Source organism: Aedes albopictus, chromosome 3, assembly GCF_035046485.1.
Source record: "Aedes albopictus strain Foshan chromosome 3, AalbF5, whole genome shotgun sequence".
Taxonomy (NCBI): domain Eukaryota; kingdom Metazoa; phylum Arthropoda; class Insecta; order Diptera; family Culicidae; genus Aedes; species Aedes albopictus.
This window is the reverse complement of record NC_085138.1, coordinates 8,881,927-8,901,566: the sequence shown is the minus strand read 5'-3', so window position 1 is coordinate 8,901,566 and position 19,640 is coordinate 8,881,927. Positions and strand designations below refer to the sequence as shown.

The window sequence follows — 19,640 nt, the reverse complement described above, 5'->3', positions numbered from 1 at the left end:
ATCCAAAAGTTGATTATTGTTGGCAAGGATGGGTTCATTCACTTGCTGTTAACTCGCTTCAGAAACATCGCAGCAAAAATCAATGTATGAACACTTTTTCATTTTTGTTTTACCTGAAACTTTGTAGAAGAACATATTAGCGTAGAATCAATAGTTTAGTCAACAGAAGGCAGCAAACGCTACTCTCCACGGCGCGAATGTTATTTACATTCACCGCGTGGAGAGTTGCCTTCACAGCTCGCTCACAACTTTGGTATGCGTGTGCGACCCCAATGTTATTCGGCAAACTTTCAGATAAAACTACAAGGTTAAATTCATCCATACATTGTTTTTCGATAGCATGCTTCTGAACTGAGATAATACCAAGGGAATGTAATTCTTTGCAAATGAATGGTCCCATCCCTGATTGTTGGTGCACGGTTACTAGTTTTAAAATTAAATCAAAGCAGAAGTTTTCAGATCATGCGCCGCGGTGCACTTGGTGCACCGCAAACCTCTTAAAAATGTAGCATTGATTTGAGACTGATTATAACGAGCATTGGATGTTCTATCTGATTTATTTGTTTGAGAAAAATTAATGTAGATTATAATAAGCCGGGCCCACAGTAAAACTACTGTAAAGTCTCTGATAAGAGCATCAACAAATTCAAAGAAATATACATGCATATTTGAATTGATCATTTTTTGGCTCTACCCCATTTGGCCTAATGCCATTTGGTATAATGCCATTTGGCATAATGGCCATTTGGTATAATGCCGTTTGGCATAACGTGAAGAACAGCATTCTTGGTAAGAATGTGCGTAATATTTGTTATGCCATATGATCACTATGCTAAATGGCCGTTATGCCAAATGGCTTTTATACCAAATGGCATTATTTATCTGAAATGATCGCGATCAAAATCCCTAGAAATCCACCCAGATTACCATATACAAAATAGAATCCACCAAGGAACATGCTAAGCATTTGCTTTAATGGAATGTCGATGGAAGAACCTAACAAAGATCTCACCAGAATTTGAGAATATATTTTTTAGTAATTTACCAACAATAAAATTTGAAATTCTCTTGTGATTTTTAAAGACATATCAGTTCAGAAACCCATAGATGAATCATTGAAAATATCATACATAAAAAAAAGTTCAGAAAAGCTTTCGCTATGAATTTTGTGAGGGTTACTTCCAAAAATAATCAAGTGATATTATATACCAAAATCAGTCAAGAATCCACGCAGGACGCTGCATCGTTGAGGTTCTTGCCATTGATCCTCCTCAAATGCCAAGATTTGGCACGAAACTTCTCAGGATTATTTTGGATAGATTATGAGAAGATCCTGCGAAGAATGTTGTCTATATCCTACGATTGATTTTGTCTTGAATAAAAAAAATATCATTTGAAAGACATCATCAAAGCTCATCATCGAGTAATGAAAAAGAAAACAAACAATAATGTCAGGCATCAAGAGTAAACTGGCGTTTCAGGCAAACTATACACTAAATCCTTTCAGTCTTATGAACGGATGCCCGCTTAACAATTTATTTCCAAAAAGTGCACCGCGATTCAAAACGTCTGAAAATCCCTGATTTAAAGTTTGTACGGCAAAAGTGATATCTTCAGAGCGAGTAGTTCGATCGAAGTCCACGGTAAATGAAACTATTTCATTTTGGCAGCATAATAACGTAACGCCAAAACCGAAATTTTTGAACCCCCCCCCCTCCCCTCCCTTCCGCAACGCTTTTTTGTATGAAAATCCTTAACGCTTGGCCGTGCTTACCCGTCTCCCTATATTGTTACGTAATTTGTGGACGGTGGCGCCTTGTTTGACCATCAAAACAAAAATATTGTAATGTAACAGATTCGCATTTTATTTATAGTCTACTAACCAGACGTATTGTATTCAACGAGACAGTACCGTTTTCCGGACCATATTGGACTGTCCCGTCATATTACCAAAATTGCTTCGTTTTGATTGTTTTTTTTTTTTCAAATTGATTTCACAATTTTTTTAATGTGTCAATTTCTTGATTTTACTTAGGCAGCATCCATTAATTACTACTCCAACGTTATGTTTAACGCAAAAAAGGCAGCAGAAGTCAATAAAATTATTTCCGAAACTAATTTAGTGCTAAATCCGCAATTCAGAGAGTCTCAGAGGCGTTCCAGAGGGTCTCAGAGAAGTGTCAGAGGGTAGCATTGGCATTTTAGAGGGTTACATGTGCCTTCAAGGGATTTCTGGGTCTAAGGAGTGTTTCAGAGGGTCCCAGGGGGTTCAATTGGTCTCAGATGTGTTTCTGAAAGTCTCAGAGGCGTTTCAGAGTGTCCCAAGAGAGTTCCAGTGGATCCCAGGGGTGTTCTAGGGGGTTTCGGGTAATTTTAGGTGCGTTTCAGCGGTTCCCAGAGGGTTTCAGTGGACGTTCCAGGGGGTCTTAAAGGTGCTTGCTTAAGTGAGTCTCAGGAGCGTTTCAGCAGCGTTTCACGAGGTCCTAGGGAATTTCAGATGGGAATGTTGTTTAGTGGGTCGAGGAAGGAGTAGTGCCTAGGCTTTCACTTTTGTTGTAGATGACGGTCTTTAACCCCATACTACCTGGAGACCTCTCTGTTCAGGTGTCTGTTAAGAAGATTATACTCTCATTTGGAAGAGAAAAAAAGGGCATCAGGGGGGCTGCGGAGCGGATGTTTCAGTAGAGTTCCAATGAGTTTCATAGGTGCTTCAGGGGGTCTCAGTAGCGTTTCAGGGTGCCTCAAGGATGATTCAAGGGATTCCAAAGGACCTCTGTACCGCTTCATGCTATCGAAACGCTCCTGAAATCCTCTTAATCCCTTTGAAATATCCTTGAACGCATTTTAAAGGCTGCTACTGAGGCTCCCTGAAACGCCTTGAAACGCCCCTAAAAAGGCCCCTGAAACCCATTTAGAAATGCCCTTGAAAAGTATGGAAACTCCCCTGAAAGCTCCATAATGCCATTGAAACACTTTTGAAATCCCCGTAACCCTTGAAAACGTCTTTAACTTTTCAGGACGCGCGCCAATTAGATCCTAAAATAGTACCGCGCTTGCCCTGTATATGACGAGCGAGGGTTTTTGGTAGTGTTGTACTTTTACAACGGCGCGCGTCCTGGAGGGTTAAAATGCTCAAGAAATTCTCTGAAATGCCCCTGACAACCACTTGAAGCGCTTCTAAAATGCTACCAAATGCCCTTACGCCTGTCGCCTTGCAATCTTTCTGAATTCCCGTGAAATTAAACTCTCTGTCTGCCTTTAAATGCCCCTGAAACCCCTTGTAATGCCCGTTAAAGGCTCCAGATTTCTATAAACAATTATTCTAAGTGACCTACATCTTTAAGAAAATAACTTTAGAAATTGTCTAAGAATGTTTAAATGTGAACCACAAGGTCGTTGAAATACTCTATAAAAGAGTCTACATACTATAAATCCCCTTAAAAACTCATGCAGTATCTGTTCTGCATATAGTCGCATAACTACCCCATCCGAATAGGAACTCCAACAACGATAGGATTGATATCCCAAGTAACATAATTAGTCAAATAGACTAGAAGAGGTTTCAAAACCGTCATAAAACCAAAATAAAATATATTAGGTTTTATGACGGTTTTCAACACTAATTGATTATCAAAATGTTATTTGGGATGCGACTATAGCCATTAGTGTCTGAAATTTGTAGGTGTTTACACTATTGGCAATGACAGTATGACAATCCTTCAGTTGTTGGTACAGTATTTAAGTTTTTTTTTCGATGCGAATCAATTATATTCGCGTTTGCAAAAACAAATCGGTAAAAAATTGGCCATTTATTCCTAACGAAGTTTCGCCAACTCCACCGTTTCACATTGCACTCTGTCTGGATATCATCATTCCAACTACATAACGAATTCAAAACATAGCTACATATTGATGATATTTCCATGATCAGAGAACGAAAAACATGAAACTCTCCCGCTCCGGAATCGCGCGTGTGTGCTACCGAGTGATAAAACACATTCCGCACACCGACGGAGGAAAAATCACATTTTCAGTACAGTTTTCACGACCAACTCGCAAGCACACGGCCAGAGCGCGGCCATGTATCCGTCCGTGAGGAAAAAAAAACCAACTAGCCTAGTTAATGCCTAGTCCAGCAAACGTTTGTGTTGAGAAAGCTTTTCGCAAGAAACCATGCGGTCGTAGGCCCACTTTAACTACATCCCCTATGTGCCGATCGGATCCGGAAAGAAAATCTAATTGCGAAGGATACGTCCCCGACCGCATCAGTCTTGTCGCTTGTTTCCCTGCGGTTCTATACTAAAAATCAAATCGTGACGGATCTCCCGGTCGGATTATGGAAGCCAGTGCTTAGAGTTGGTTTTCCGGATTAGTGGAGTGCGGATTATTGCGGGAGAATGAATGGGAGTGATTGTAATCCTCATCTGCAAACATCATCGTCGTCGTCGGTGCAATTTTTCGACTGCTGGTGCTCTATATGAAGCCTACATAGTTACGTTGTCGTCGAGTGTGAGTGTGAAATTTACCTGTTCCCTAGTTGCTACTATTGGCCACCAGCCATGCCCGGTAGGATTCTGTCCGCACGTAACACGGAATCTCTCTAAGTCCGTAATGCATCCAGCATATGAATATTTATTAGACTTTTTATCCATTCATGAGTGACATTTCGATTGCATAGAGGTACAGTATGCGCCAATAGAAAGTGGGAAGTATAAGAGGGGTAGATTAAAACGGGAAAGTTGTGGCAAGATGAATCGCTACCACTGCACTCCTCGCTCTCTTATTTATACCAACCGGATCTAGTTACGAACACCAATTTTGCAGGGTTGTTGCCCAGTCCACAGTATCTTTCCGGCATTGGGCACCTTCTGGATGTTGTGCTTGCCGTGTGCTTCATTCTTCACCATCACACGCCTGGACACCGTCGAATATTGCTCTTAGCCTTTGCCACTAGAACAAGTGCTTGCAAGTCCGTCCTACTCGAGCATGGTCCAAGTCTCACGTCCGGAGGTATCTTTGTCTATCGTGACGCTTGCTATGCGAATCTCACCGTGCTTGGTGCCGCCTACCAGCACGTACTTTTCCGTACGGTGATGACCTGCTGAAGATCGGCTTTTCGGGCCCGTATGAAGTTGATCATCAATATTAATCTCTTTTCTCGATCAGCCTAGATAGCTGTGTAGCGTAGCGGTTAGTTCAACTAGCTAAGAATAGTACACTATTCAGGGGACCCCTAATTGGTGTTATGCGGCTTTATGCTTACCATGCCTAGGATTGAATGGTTAGGGGGTTGTAATTGGGGACTACGAAGGTGATGATTTTGTTTGCGGTTTTCTGTGAGAAAGTGAAAGAGGGAAGATTTTTTGCTTTTTTTTTCACTCATGCTCCCATAAGAAACCCCGTAGGAAGAAAGAGTGTTTCCCGGCTCATCAACCTTCGTAGTCGCGAATAGAAACCTAATCGCAAACGGAGCCTGTGGAGTACCAGATCGCCCTCCACAGTTTTTTGCCCTTAGGGGAGACTGGGTAGACTTGATCCCTTTTTCTTAATTTGTCTGTATCTTTAAGGAAAACACAAAACTAGATCCGATTTTCGTACAAAATGACAGGTAAACATCTATTGCAAGTTTATACACAACAGGAAGACTTTACATTATTGTCAAAGTTTTCAAAAGTGTATTTTCATGAAGGCATGTCTTATGATGTATTTTTCAAAAAAAGGTGACACTTGATCTCATTTTGAGCACATGATTCATTTAAAGAGAAATTAATTCCAGAGGCTTCCTATTCATTCTATTTTCAAGTTTTCTTGTATTTTTAATGAATATTATGTATTTTAAATTGTAAGATTTACTTAAATTTTAAGGGATATGCCGTATTTTGAAAATGCCTTGATCCGATTATCTGACCCATTTTATCATTGAATATACTAGAATTCCAAGTAAATAGAAGCTTCCGAAGAGAAATTTTATATTTCGCACATACAATTTGCGTGTGTAATCCTCGAGGGATCAAGTCTCTCCATTTCACTGTTGTGTACACTAAGCGTCATTAAATAAAATATGTTTATAACAGCCTTATTTTGATAAATACGTTTGATAGTATTTTATTTAAACTTTGTACCGTGAAATTTTGACACAATTTGGTTCAATTTTCACAAAGTTATTGAGATTTTTCGGAATCGCCTAAAAGATTTCTGAAGGACCTGAAAACAAACCGTTAAAAAATAATGCAATGCACAATCGAAATCACTTGTAGCCAAAACATAGCCGTTTATCCAGATGTAATGGCAAACTCGCATGTCATGCCTCGAGTATGTGTGCTTGTCAACAACGCAATTGATGCTATACTCATCTCTGAACTACCAAAGATGTATGTGCTATTTCAATTGATGTATCTGTTGCAAACCTCAACAGAAAGTTGTTCGGTTTATTTACCATCCCCTACGGATGCTTTCAAGCAAGTCATCGCATACCGCACTTCAGAAGGCCTTCCGCTAATTGTTGACAATGATGCAAATGCTCACCACATCATCTGAGACAGCCCAGACATTAACTTGGGAGTCTCCAGTTTGATGGAATACTTAAATAGTACAGATTTTGAATTTTTTAAAATAGGTAACCGCCCAACCTTTATGATACCTGCTAGAAAGGAAGTGTTAAACATAACGCTTTGCTCTAGCAGTACTAGTCACGAGTTGACCATGGAATGTGTCTGATAGAGAATCTTAATCTGATATGTTTAGTGTTCAACACTTGAATGTTACTTCGCAAACTTTGCGTTCCAGAAATCCCCGGTCAACAAACTGGGATCTCTTTTGTGGTTTTGTTACGACCAAATTTCATGAATACTCACTCACCATCCATTGACGCTCCAATTGATTAAGATGATGCCGTTGAAACTACAACGGCCTTCATCATGAAACTTTTCGAAGAAGCTTGCTCTTTTTTTAACCAATTTGTTTATTTATTAGGCTCGCTTGTTTATCTAAAAACTCTACGGAGCCGACAGTCTGATTGAAAATTTGTTATTCTATATAATACAATTTCAATGAAATCAGTAAAGCACTTTACGGGCAATCTTCGGGATCCGGAGCCTAAGCTTGAAGATGCAAATTCAGCACGCCGTTGATTCGCCTGTGGATTCCTCATTGCGTCATGGATTCCTGGCTGGATACTGCTTGCTTTCCAGCACAGAACAGATGTGTATCTTCGAACAAATTTGAAGTTTCGAGGTGGAGGTCATAAAATTTGCACTTGGAGAACTAGATTGGAATGAATTTCCTTGAAGAAATAAAAAATCATCTATGCGTGCCTCGCTCCCGCCCTATGCTTGCTATACAAAAAAGCTTGCTTTCCACCACCAGGTTCGCTAGTGTTCAGCAATCAAACGAGCGGCTCTTTTTGTGATGAAGATTCACCTCCGTGTTTCCAGCCACAATCTCAGCATACGAATTCGAAGATTTTGCCTTCTTATTCCCGTTTTTGCGCCGAGCTTGTCGCTGAGGACAAGCGTCCTTTCGGTGTCCAATTTGCTGGCATAAAAAGCAGGTATCCTTCAAGCCTTCGTAGAAGATCTGTCCTTTCCTGCCGACAACTTCAACCATGGGTGGGATGTCTTTTTTCACTAAGGACTGTTCATTAAAGAAAGTGGACATCTGTTTACCAATAGTTTGGAGTTAAAACTAAACAAAAAATTGTGAATTTTTGCTCAGTGTGTAAAAACATTGTTCACTTCGGCAACACACTCAAAGAAAATGGAAAAAGTAAGAAATTTCGAGCGATAGGTTGTATTAGCTTTGCGACTAGCAGATTAATTCTGCACAAATGGTGTTCCAAAAAGTTGTCGTTTCGAGAATTGGCTTACTAATACAATTCCGGGACCGCAATTTTTTAACAATAAGCAGGGGACAGATGTGCCAGATGATGTAGGGAAATTCGGAAAAAGTTTTAAGTGTGGCAAGCCAATTGTTCATGTGGCTTAAAGAGTTCTTCGTATTTCACAACGGGATCAATCAACGGTAAAAATAACAGAAAGGAATGCATCAAAAATCGACTTCTCCTTATCTACCGAAAACATACGGATCCTCTTTTGTTTTAGGCGGATCTGGCATCCGCTTATTACGCTTCTTCTACACTAGAGATGCTCAAGACGGAAAAAGTCGATTTTGTCGAAAAATGGCAAAATCCACAAAACTTTTCTGAACAGCGTCCTGTGGAAAGATACTAGCGTTAGCGTTAGCGTTAGCGTAGTTACGGTATACTTCGTAGATTGGATACTAACAACATTCATGTACCTTTTGCTAATCTTGCTCGGATTGCTTTTCGGAACAAAGCTGGGGAGTTAACTTCACTCCAATCTTATGCAAGAATACCAAAAGCACAAATGTCATTATTCCCGGCCACGCCCATCTTTACCGTAACTTGGGATAGGGGAAGGAAATGTTGATGTAGCACTTATATAAGAGGCCTCCGACTCAGTGACACTCCCATAAGTACTACGGAGTGGGTGGTTGGGAGATGTATTATGTAGGTCAAGGATTCGCCTGAAAAGCTGACGATGGACCCACGGCATTGGTTGTTTAGTTGGTTAAAATTTAATCTTTTGAAAGCCGGCAATCAAAAGAGATTTTTTTTTTCTATTTATTATTTAAATAATTATGTTTCTGCTCAGTAAGAGGCCCAAGCAGAACCGATCCCTCCAGGGTCATCGGAACATTACAATAAATGTTTGAAACGCGTGAAAAAAAAATGGCGATCCGAGAAAAAAAAACTCAATTTAAATAAAAAACGCGAAAACAACGAAAAAAAACATCTCAATTTATTTAAAAAAATATGTAAAACGAGTTGAAAAAAAAAATAAAATGTAAAGATATTTTTTCTATTTATTGTATAAATAAGTATGTTTCGGATAAGTGTGAGGCACAAGCAGAACCGATTAAAACGCAAGAAAAAAAAAATTGGTGACTCGAAAAAAAATAACAAAATAAAAAAATAAGCAAAAAATCGCGTTACACAACAAAGAACATCTCAATTTATCTAAAAAAAAAATAAAATAAAATAAAACAAGATCGCGTAAAACGAGTAAAAAACCATAATTGGCAATCCGAAAAAAAAACAATTTTTATAAAAAAAAAAACGCATCCACACCCGTGGCATTACGACACAAGGCTCAAAGAAAAACGACGCGGACAACGTGGTCTACCCGCCACCGAATGATATGGCGATCTTGACCCTTCAAAAAAAAAAAAATAAGAAGGATGTTTCGCGTCCCGACTGCGGGGTTGCCCGCTTGTACATCTGAAATAGAAAATAGTATTAAATGGTGATAGTCTCACAACAGTTACATAATTTTCGGAAATAAATCTCTCTATACATTAGCATTAGCATTAGCATTAGCATTAAGCAAGTCGCACAAATTCGTAGGTGGTACAGCCCTGGATCGCTGTTAAGAGGGTTGCATCCTTCTTGTCCGTTACCAAAGCACAAAGATTTGGGACTAATCTCTGACTCTTAGACAAGACTGACGCAATCCTCCAACGATTGAGTTCTGTCCTGGCCACGTCCTTGCGACAGCTGAGGGAAGGGAAAGGAAGATTAGTTGGACACCTATGAAAGTACATAGAGACCTCTACATTCTTTCAGGCCTAGGCGTCACGGAAATATGGGTGTTACTGGAAGGGTAAAGTTCAAAGGAAACGTTTGGTCAACGTTCAGGTGCACACACATTTTTGGTTGATGCCTAGTTCCTTTCCAACTTGATCCTTGTTGGGTGTTCGATTTCAAATCTGCAATAGAAAAGGAAAATTATTAATTAACCTGAAATGGAAAAATGAAACGGTAGATTTACCTGAATTCTCCTGAAACAAAACGTTTATAAGTAGTAAACACTAAAACTGAACGCAAAAATAAAGCAAATTATATCAAATATTTATGCTGCTATGATCAAAGGAAATAAATCTCTCTATACATAGACAAAAATTACCTGAGTCCTCCTGAAACAAATGGTTTATTAACAATGAAAAACATTATACAAAAAAAATAGAACAAATTATGATCTTGGAATTTTCCTGCATTTAAATTAACAAAGTAAAAAATTACAAGATCAGAATTCGGTATGGTAGATCTTACACCGTAACGCACCATTATAAGGTGATCTACCCACGTTACGGGGCGAACAGTGTCCTGTGGAAAGATACTGGACAATAATTAAGCGGCATCTTAAGAAAGATGGAAGAGAAGCAAGCTCTGTTGATTGATTCAAAAAAATTGGCCTGCGGCACAACGAAAAGTTACGGAGAAAGTTGTGCAGAATCTAATGGAAGGTATCAAGAGGAAAGTCCAAGCGTTCTTCCGAAAAGCGAAGTAAATGTTCAAACTCACGTGAATTTGGCCACATGTATGTTGATTGTCATTTATAAAAAATAAACTTCTGAATTTGTTCGAAAATACATATTTTCTATTGAAAAACAGGTGTCCACTTTCTTTAATGAACAGTCCTTACCATATAAATTCCGCGCACTCCGGTGTACAAATGGTCGAGGCCCAAGCCCGCCGGAAATTTTTCGCGCACTACTTGCTCAATTTCTCCGTATTTTCCAAGAACCAGGGATAATCTATCATCAGCCAGTTCCGGTGGTAGATTAAAGACGCGCCCGCTATCGACATACACACTTCGACACATATTCCGGAATTGTACACAAATTTTCATGGGTTTTGGTTCTTTTTTAATGATTCCGTCATTGCTTCCTGGAACGTGAACTTTACAAATAACGAACGATCTTGCGCTGTTTTGTAAGCAGTCTCCATTACCATCAAGTCTGTATCCAACTGCTTTAAAAAGTTCGCGATTTAGTCCCATGATGGACGAGGACTGCCCATCGGAAAGCGAAACTGGACGGTGTTCACAACGTTCTCACTTATTTCAATTTTTGGATGCTAATTCTGTGTACAGAAATCAGCGCCGAGTCGAATGAAGCTGGGATGAACGACTGAGGAAGAAGCTTGCTCTCTACGGTCTATAAAAACCACTTGAAGAATTTCTTGGTAAAACTCTGATCTGGCGAAGCTCAGGAAACAATGTAGAAAGAGTTGAAGCAGCCGACGTTCGGCTGCCGGAGGCTTTCAGGTCGGCTCGCCTACACTGAGGATACTGCAACTCCGAAAATCATACGAATCAACTATGATTTTTTGCCACAAGAATTTCTTGCGAAAATCATAGTTACGAACTATGATTTTGGATTCAAAGCGCCAACTATTATTGTCATACTGCTACTGTATAAATTTCATAACACTCACGTATGAAAATCATACCGATAACGTATAAAAACTGAAACTATGTCGTATGACTATCATACATATTTTTATGAAATGTTTTGCACAAATTAAAAAAAATGCAACCTGGAATCGAACCAGGAACGTCAAGGTTGGCGAGTGGGTGCTTTACTCATACGCCCACCGACGCTTCGGAAGTTGAAGTGGTTAGAAGCCAATAAAAGTTTTGTTTGTTTTTAGCAATGATGTTTCATAACACATCTTATGATTTTCATACGATGCTTCTTATGAGATTTTTCATACGACAAGTCTTATGGATTTCGCATTTCAAAGTATGAAAAGCATACGAGAACTATGAAATGATGAAAATAATAAAAATAACTGATTCATAAGATGTAAACTATGAAAAACATACGAACAGTATCCTCAGTGTACCAAAAAGCTATTCGGTCTGCTGAACAATTCGGCTTGAAAAATCTCTGTACAAATGTTTCCAGTTTGGGCAAAGTAATTTGGTTGAAAAAAAAAAACCCTGCAAAATCTAACGATTTCCAAGAGAATGAACTTCGTTTGCCAAATGGCGATTGCATTTCCTCTGATGAGGAAGTTTTAAGAATGTTTTTTCAGTACACACTTCTCCGAATGTATGGAATTACATCTTAGGATGAATCTGATGTTTTTTCTTTTAGTTATACTCTGGCTTCGGCTCGTAGTATCATAACTGTAGGAACGATGGAAAGAGCTTTAAATAGTTTCGCTTCTTTCAAATCTCCTGGAACTGGTGGGATATAAGCTATTTTGCTTCAGAAGGAATTTGATTATTTCAAACATGTTTTCAAAAACTACTTGTTTGTAATTTTGCTACAGGGTATATTCCCAAATCTTGACGGGATATTACTGTAAAGTTTATTCCAAAAGTGATTCGTGCGTCGTATGAAAAAGCAAAGATTTTCAGGCCTATCATTAAGAACTTTTTTTTCTTCTTAGAAGGCTTGGAACGCATTGTCGATCATCACAACCGTGATGTTCATCTGGCCAACGTGCCTTTTCATGTGAAGTAACGTGCCTACCAATCTAGTAAGTCAACTGTGACTCTTTTACACGAAGTAGTTTACGATATCGATAAAGCATTCGCTCAAAAGCAACCTTGCTTTGGTATTTCCATTGATATAGATGGTGTTTTTGACAACGTGCCTTTCCCCGTGACAAGACTACCACTTGAGGGCATCCACAAACACTCAATTTCTTAATCGCTTCTTGACGCAATGCCGAGAAGAGATATCGGTTTTTGGGCCTTTGATAAATTCATTCGGAAAGAGGCTTGGTGGTCTAGTGGCTATTGCTTCTGATTCGTATGCAGAAGGTCCTGGGTTCAATCCCTGGCCCGTCCCTTTCCTCCTACTTTGAAACTTTCTATAAACTTTTATAAACTCTTCTCTGCATGTGCAACTCATGTAAATTCATATGTTCATAGCCATCGCTAGAACAGAAACGGGTTGGGAAAGCCGTTTCCTTTCCTTCCAATTTTCATAGCACAGTGTCAATCTATCATATAACGCCTACGAGTTTATGCAATCAAGCGAACTGTGCCGCATTATCTTCAGAGCAGGGTACGAAAAACGGATCACGCCGAAAAACAAACGGTTTGTCCTAAGCGGCACATGTTGGTAACAAAGGCGCTACGCAACAAACGCATGTCAAGCGGTGAGAGCAATAAAACAAACAAATAAACAAACAACAAATAAAAATAATAGATCATCAACACTCACACACTGAAGATGCCTGCTTAGTCCCCGGCAGATATCCCATTGGTTCCTTGTGTAAGTGTAGCTGGTCTGGCGATACTGGAGTAGGGGCGATCAATCAAGCTCAAGCTCAAACTCAAGCTCAAGCTTTGATAAATCTATTCGGAAATCATTGTGGATGTATACCATGACTCCATGCGGCTTCGAATATGATCGCAGTTGATTCATTGTGCTACTGTTATTGGTTCGGGTCAATCATAGAGTAGCAATCAAGGATATGTTCAGTCAGTCTAAGCTAACTGCATTTCCGAGAACTCGGTAAACACTTATTAAATGAAACTGACTTCAGAAACTTGAATCTTCAGGACGTTCTGTTGTTTTGTCCCGCTGTGGTAAAGAGCTATAGGCTCTCTTTACGTTTTATGTGTTATTACAGTGCCCTTCTAGGGTGGTGATCCTATTCCCCTACCTGCCCTTTTCTTTTTCCCCTTTATTCTTTTCCCTCTCCCAAAGTTAGATGATGAATAGGCTTGTGTTCATGGCGGTGGCACAAATTGCCCAAACGGAGGAGAACGTGCCTCTGGAGCCGACCTACTGATACCTTAAACCTGGTCCGTTGTCGACGAAGCCAACTTGTGGGCTTCGTGGCTGTGCGGTTAGCGGCGCCAGCCGTCTGGGCGTTTCGTAAGCCGCGGAGTGTGGGTTCAATTCCCGCTTCAGTCGGTGAACTCTTTTCGTCAAACGAAAAATTCTCCACTGGAGATATCGCAATTTTGAGCACAAATTTAGTCCAATTGGATTTTAAAATCACCGATTTAGTCTAGAAAAATTATGTTTGAAAATTTAGTTTGAAATGTTTTTTAAAGGTTTGCTCTGGAAAAAAAAATCACTTAAACCCTTTGCGCCACCCCTAAAGATCAACCAAAATCACTCATTTTCTTACAGCTTACTTATTTCGACTAGTAGATCGATTTCTATTTCGAAAATCATATCCCAGAGAGATTTTTTAAAATTAGCCCCACCCTAATGTTCCGGGTTGTCCCGGGTTGTTCCGGAACCACAATTGGACCATAATATGTAACTAATATTATCCGGAGTGCCGTTGACTTCTGATTTGCGACTTCCGTATATATATATCGGGTGCGAAAGTATTCTTGGATGACAATGTCTTTGCTTTCCGTAAGGAACTCGGGTTGATTCCGGCCCTCTAGCTGGCCAGGGTGAGGCCGCCGGCCAATGAGACCCCCACCAATCGGTTCAGCACACTTTTTCCAAGCGAAAATGGTCTCAGCCGTTGGCAGAACCCGTTACCCAGCTGAGAAAATGAATTTAGTCTTGTTTCGGGTTCAATTTTTCCCACTGTGCACTGGGTGTTTCGTGTGTTTCCCGTTGTCTCATGTTTGTGGTAGTTCAGTATGTGCAACCTCTGGTTGAAGACGGTGTAGTCTTTTTTTAATAACCTCCCACGAACTCATTTGCATTAGGTGACGGATGGTAGATGGAGCTGGGGTTACACTTTGTAGACAATATGGCATTCGAAATGGCGATCACATTTCAAATGGCAACTTTTCTTGTGAATGGGAAAGAAATCCCTTCCTTCCTCTCCGCCAGTAGCTGTTCGGTTTCCTAGATCCTGACTATCAACCTAACGTGGAATTTGGTTCATTCATCCCTACGTTTTCCGTGCCTTTTAAATGTTCATCGAAGTACTGTTTTCACCTTTCAATTATCTAACCTACGCATAATCAGAGTCCTTTATCCCTACACATTTTAACTCGTGATCATGAATACGTGATGCATTGTGACCACTGGTAGAGCTTCCGTGTTTCTTGAGAACGGTACAGTACGGTACAGAACACTTCCTCACGATCCGCTTCTTTCAGGCGGCGTTTTTCTTTTAAAAAGGCGGGTCTGCTTCTTCCGCCTCTGTTTATATTGTTCCACGTTCTGCCGAGTTTCATGCTGCAACATTACCGCCAATATTATGTTCTTTAAGATTCAAGATGACAGGCCGAATTTCAATAAGGCGGCTTTGTCTGGAATTTTAGGTTCTGAAACCCTGCAATATGGGAATAGAACACTTACTATATACTGGTTACTGTCATGCTTATCTAAAACAACTTTCATATTGGCGCATACTGTACCTTCCCAAACAGACTCTTGTACAAAGCTTTCTGACCTCTCATTTGGCACATTCGCCTAAAATACATTTATTTCGCTTCGTTTAGTGTACAACTCATGCTACTCGGTTAAGTCTTTGCCTCTCTTGGCCCTACTAACACACTAGGTGGGGGTTAGCCGGTAGAACACAAAAGCGGGCAACAGAATCGGAACGACCAAGCAACAACAGTTTCCCAACCGAAAGTAAAGAAGAACCACCCTCCCTCCTTCGGAGAGGGAGAAACCGAACGACCAAACTATGAATATCGTACAGGAACTGAGCGAACTGTGTCGGAAAAAGCTCTCCAGCCTCGGCGTACGGTTTTCCTCCATCAGTTGAGAGCGAAGTTTGCGTGATTTGTGGTAAAATAACCGTATTACTTTTAAATACTCTATAGCTGCCATCCACTGCCATCCAAAAAAAAGCACATCCAACCGCTCCAAAAAAAAAAAACGCTCAACCAATAAATCGAAACCGCGAGCTCAATCAGTGAAACACATCATCTTGAATCACGTGACGACCGCGGAGCAACTTCGCCGGTTGAATTGCACTCCTCTCTAACCGATATTATTTCTGTTTGTTTTCCCGTCGATTGACGATTCTTTAGGCGAATCGCCAGTAACGTGCCGGACATCGGAGTGCAACTCGACGTGTTTGACGAGCAGCGAGAATGCGACGAGTCACAGAGCCTGCAAGGGCCCGATGGAATAAATTTAAACTCGCATCTTGATGTCTTCTACGCGATACTGCGACAGGTGAGTGTAAACGGGAAGCCGCGCTGCTGGCTGTTGACGCTGAGGCGGATCGGACGGTCTTTGATCTTTCGCCGAATGCGTTGACACCAACCAACACTCAATAGGTCTATCTTCATCATAACTTGGCACAATTGGCTTACAATGTACGAACGGCGCGGGGGACAGCTAATGAGAAACAATTCGAGTTTTGTTGTACGTGTTGTGTTACAATGGGGAATCGCAATGAAGTAGGTAGAATAGATTCATTGCACCGGGAATGATGAATGATGAAACGAACGAAATTTTGCACCAAGAAATCTCAGATGACGACGGACGACAAAAGACACAGCCAGCGAGGGGACAGACAGAACAGGCGACGCGACGACAGACTATGCAGGCAGAATTTTTATGACACTTGTTTTGCAACGTCAGATCAAGCTGATGGTGATGGTTCGCACTCTGATCGATATTCGCTTTGAGTGTACACGTAATAGTATTTGAAACGCCTGACGACGCGCTGACATGTGCTGAAAGGGTTCTGAAAATAGTTTTACAAATTGCAGATGGATGGGATAGTCTACTTTGTGAGTAAAATGTGAATGAAAGATTTACAAATTGGAAAATGTTCATAGAATGCGAAATACGTCAATGAAAAAACTCTTGGTTCGATTAACATGTTGATACTTTTCGTTAAAAATGTGGGGAATTGATATACACCGACGTTGATCTGACATTCCATGAATAAGTAAAAAAAAATCATGTTAAGTACTGTTCCTTTAAATTCCACTAAGAATTTGCATCCTTTGACAGATACGGAAATCCTGGAAGAATGCCTGGGGGAACATCAGGACATTTTCCTGGCGGAATCCCTGGAGGAATCCTCTGAAGAATTGCTGGAGTAATCTCAGGAAGAATCCATAGAAGAATTCTTGGAGGATTTTTTTTAATCCCTGCATGAATTCCAAGCGGAATCCATGGAAGTATTCCCAGGAGGAATTTCTAAGGAAATCCCTGGAGGAAGTGCTAATGAAAGCACCGAAGGAATTTTTGGAGAAATCCTGAAGGAATCCTAATCAGAGTTCGTGAAGGAACTCCTAGTGGAATCCCTGTAGCAGTTCCTGAAGGAATACCTGGAGGAAACCTCAGGAGGAATTCCTAAGGGTTCCTCAACAGTTCACCAGGAGGAAGTCCTGGTTTAATTCCTGAAATAATTCCAGGACTCCAGGAATAATCCTTGGAGTTGTCCTAAAAGAATCACAGAAGGAATTCCCGAAGCAATCCCTGGAGCAATTCTTGGAGAAATTTCTGAAGAAACCCCAGGAGGAATCCCGGAAGCATGAGTAATTCTTCAGGATATCACAAGAAGGCTTACTAAAATAATTGCTGGACTGCCCGTGTAATTTCCGACTGAAAATAGCACTACGGATCCCCTGTGCTAGGGGTAGAAGTCCACTTAACAGTGAACCCCATTCCAAGGTGTCAGGCGACCCGTACTGAGGGATGAATCACAGATAAACAGACGTCACACTCTCATCGCTTCCCATCGATGACCTTTTCAAATATTCAGTAGTAGGTCGATTGGCCACTCGCGGCGCTGGTATCGTTTTTGCTCCTGTTTGACGTTTGATCACTACCGCCATCTAGTGGCGGCCCGGCCAAGCACAGTACATTTAACATTGGGCGATTATGTTTTCGTGACAATGTTTTTTAATGAAATTTGTTCTAAGTGTTACGTCTGTTTCTCTGTGGATGAATGGTTGAGGGGGTTCAAATTGTAATTGTAATTGTAATTGTAATTGTAATTGTAATTTTATTAGTTACGACACCCTGTTGGATACATTTGTATACCTATTATCAGGTCAAGGAGAAACAGTTGGATATTTTAATAAGGAAACTAATTAATTACATCTGCTGAACAATGAATCTAACTGATGATTTGGGCTGATAGTTTGTATGAATTCCAGGGCAAATTAAAATATCCTAAATTAATTTATCGCCCCCTAAGGGCTGTTTTGAAGCTAGATAAAGTAGACAGCTGTTTAATATTCAGAGGAAGTCTATTCCACATGATAGGCCCACTGATAAGTACACTTTTCTTCTCGGATGTAGTGTGACGGGGAACGATGAAACTGCGCGTTCGTTCCATTTGTCCTCTCTGCAAGTGTTGCTGCAGATAGGGTCTTGTACCATTTGGGCAGGTGTACCTATTTTGGGCACTTGCCGTTATAACTAAGTCAATCTCAAACCGATTGATTTGAAATTTTGTATAGAATTAGATACTGTACGTGCCTAGCTCTATACACAATTTCAAATCAACCAGTTTGAAATTGACTTAGTTATAGCGGCAAGTGCCCAAAATAGGTACACCTGCCCAAATGATACAATACCCTACTCTGCATCATCTGGAAGAGATCCAATGTAGCCAAGTTGTATGAAGTTTAGAATTCTGTTTTCGTAGTGTGTTTAAAGATCGTGTCCAAGGAATCTGTTTCTCACGGCAGCCGTAGAGTCACGTCGACGAATATTGAACATGAATCGGACCGATGCCTTGAAGCACTTATTTAGCTGCTCCTTGAGTGCAGCCGATAAGCCAGACCAGTACACGACATCGCAGTAAGAAAAAAATGGTATCACCACCGCTTGGACGAGCTTCATCCGTGTGGCAGTGGTTAGTACTGGAGCGAACTTCCGGAAAATATGAAGGGTTCCAAAGACCTTCGCGGTCACATTGTTCACATGCGTTCACATTCCAGCGCAGATTCTTATCCATGTGCACACCGAGGTTCACAACTTTGGGGTTTGGAAACAAGGCGTTGTCCTTTGCCCAAGCCTCAATGAACTTGAGATCTTGATTAATTTGCGCTATCAATCTATGCACGTGTTCTCTGGGGCCAGTTAGATAAATCTGTAGGTCTTTTTTTTTTTTTTTTATCTTTATTAACGAGATTTTTAACCCTAGGCTAGTTCATCTCGGGACCCACGCTTTACTTCCCTTCCGAAAGAAGAACTCACATTTTGTGAGTCTGTCGGGAGTGGGATTCGATCCCAGGTCCTCGGCGTGATAGTCAAGTATTCTAACCATCACACCAGGTCCACTCCACAATCTGTAGGTCTTCAGCATAGAGTTGATATTCGCATTTTAGACCTTGTGGTAAACTGTTCACATATGGGCTGAAAAGAAGGGCACTCAAACAAGATCCTTGAGGGGTGCCATCGGTGAGATGATGCTCGGACGACATTCGATCATTGCACTTTACGAATTGACTTCTGCCGCTGAGAAACGACGAAATCAGCTTACATGCACCTGGATCGAAATGGAATTCTTCACGCAGTTTTGTCTTGAGTTTTGAATGGTTAACACAGTTAAAGGCTAACGAAAAGTCCACAAGTACCAAAACGGTGCACTGGTCGGTGTCGAAGCCTTTGAGAATATCGTGAGTCACTTTCTCTAGGGCCGTTGTAGTGCTGTGCCTCTTTCTGTATCCTGACTGATTCCGAGCAAGCAGCTGATGATCAGGTTGGTCGACGTGTTCCACTATTTGGTCCATTAGTAGTTTCTCTAGGATTTTGGCTATAGCGGGGAGCACAGTGATCGGACGAAAGTCCTCTGATTGGGTTGGATTCGGCGTTTTTGGAATCGGGGAAACAATACTCTTTTTCCATATTCTGGGGAATATTTCGGTATCGATGATAGCGTTGTATGTGTTTACCAGTAATGGTAAAATGAA

The 19,640-nt window shown here is 40.7% G+C and overlaps 1 protein-coding gene across 3 annotated transcripts in view; it reads left to right on the top strand.

Annotated features, from left to right (window-relative positions):
* Positions 1–19,640, top strand: part of LOC109421733 (inverted formin-2) — a 303,562-nt gene that overhangs the window by 272,213 nt on the left and 11,709 nt on the right. For all 3 annotated transcript variants that reach the window (XM_029858142.2, XM_029858144.2, XM_029858145.2), the window contains one exon: positions 15,786–15,933. In XM_029858142.2, coding sequence (XP_029714002.1) covers positions 15,786–15,933 — 148 coding nt within the window. The remainder of the gene's footprint in view (positions 1–15,785; positions 15,934–19,640) is intronic.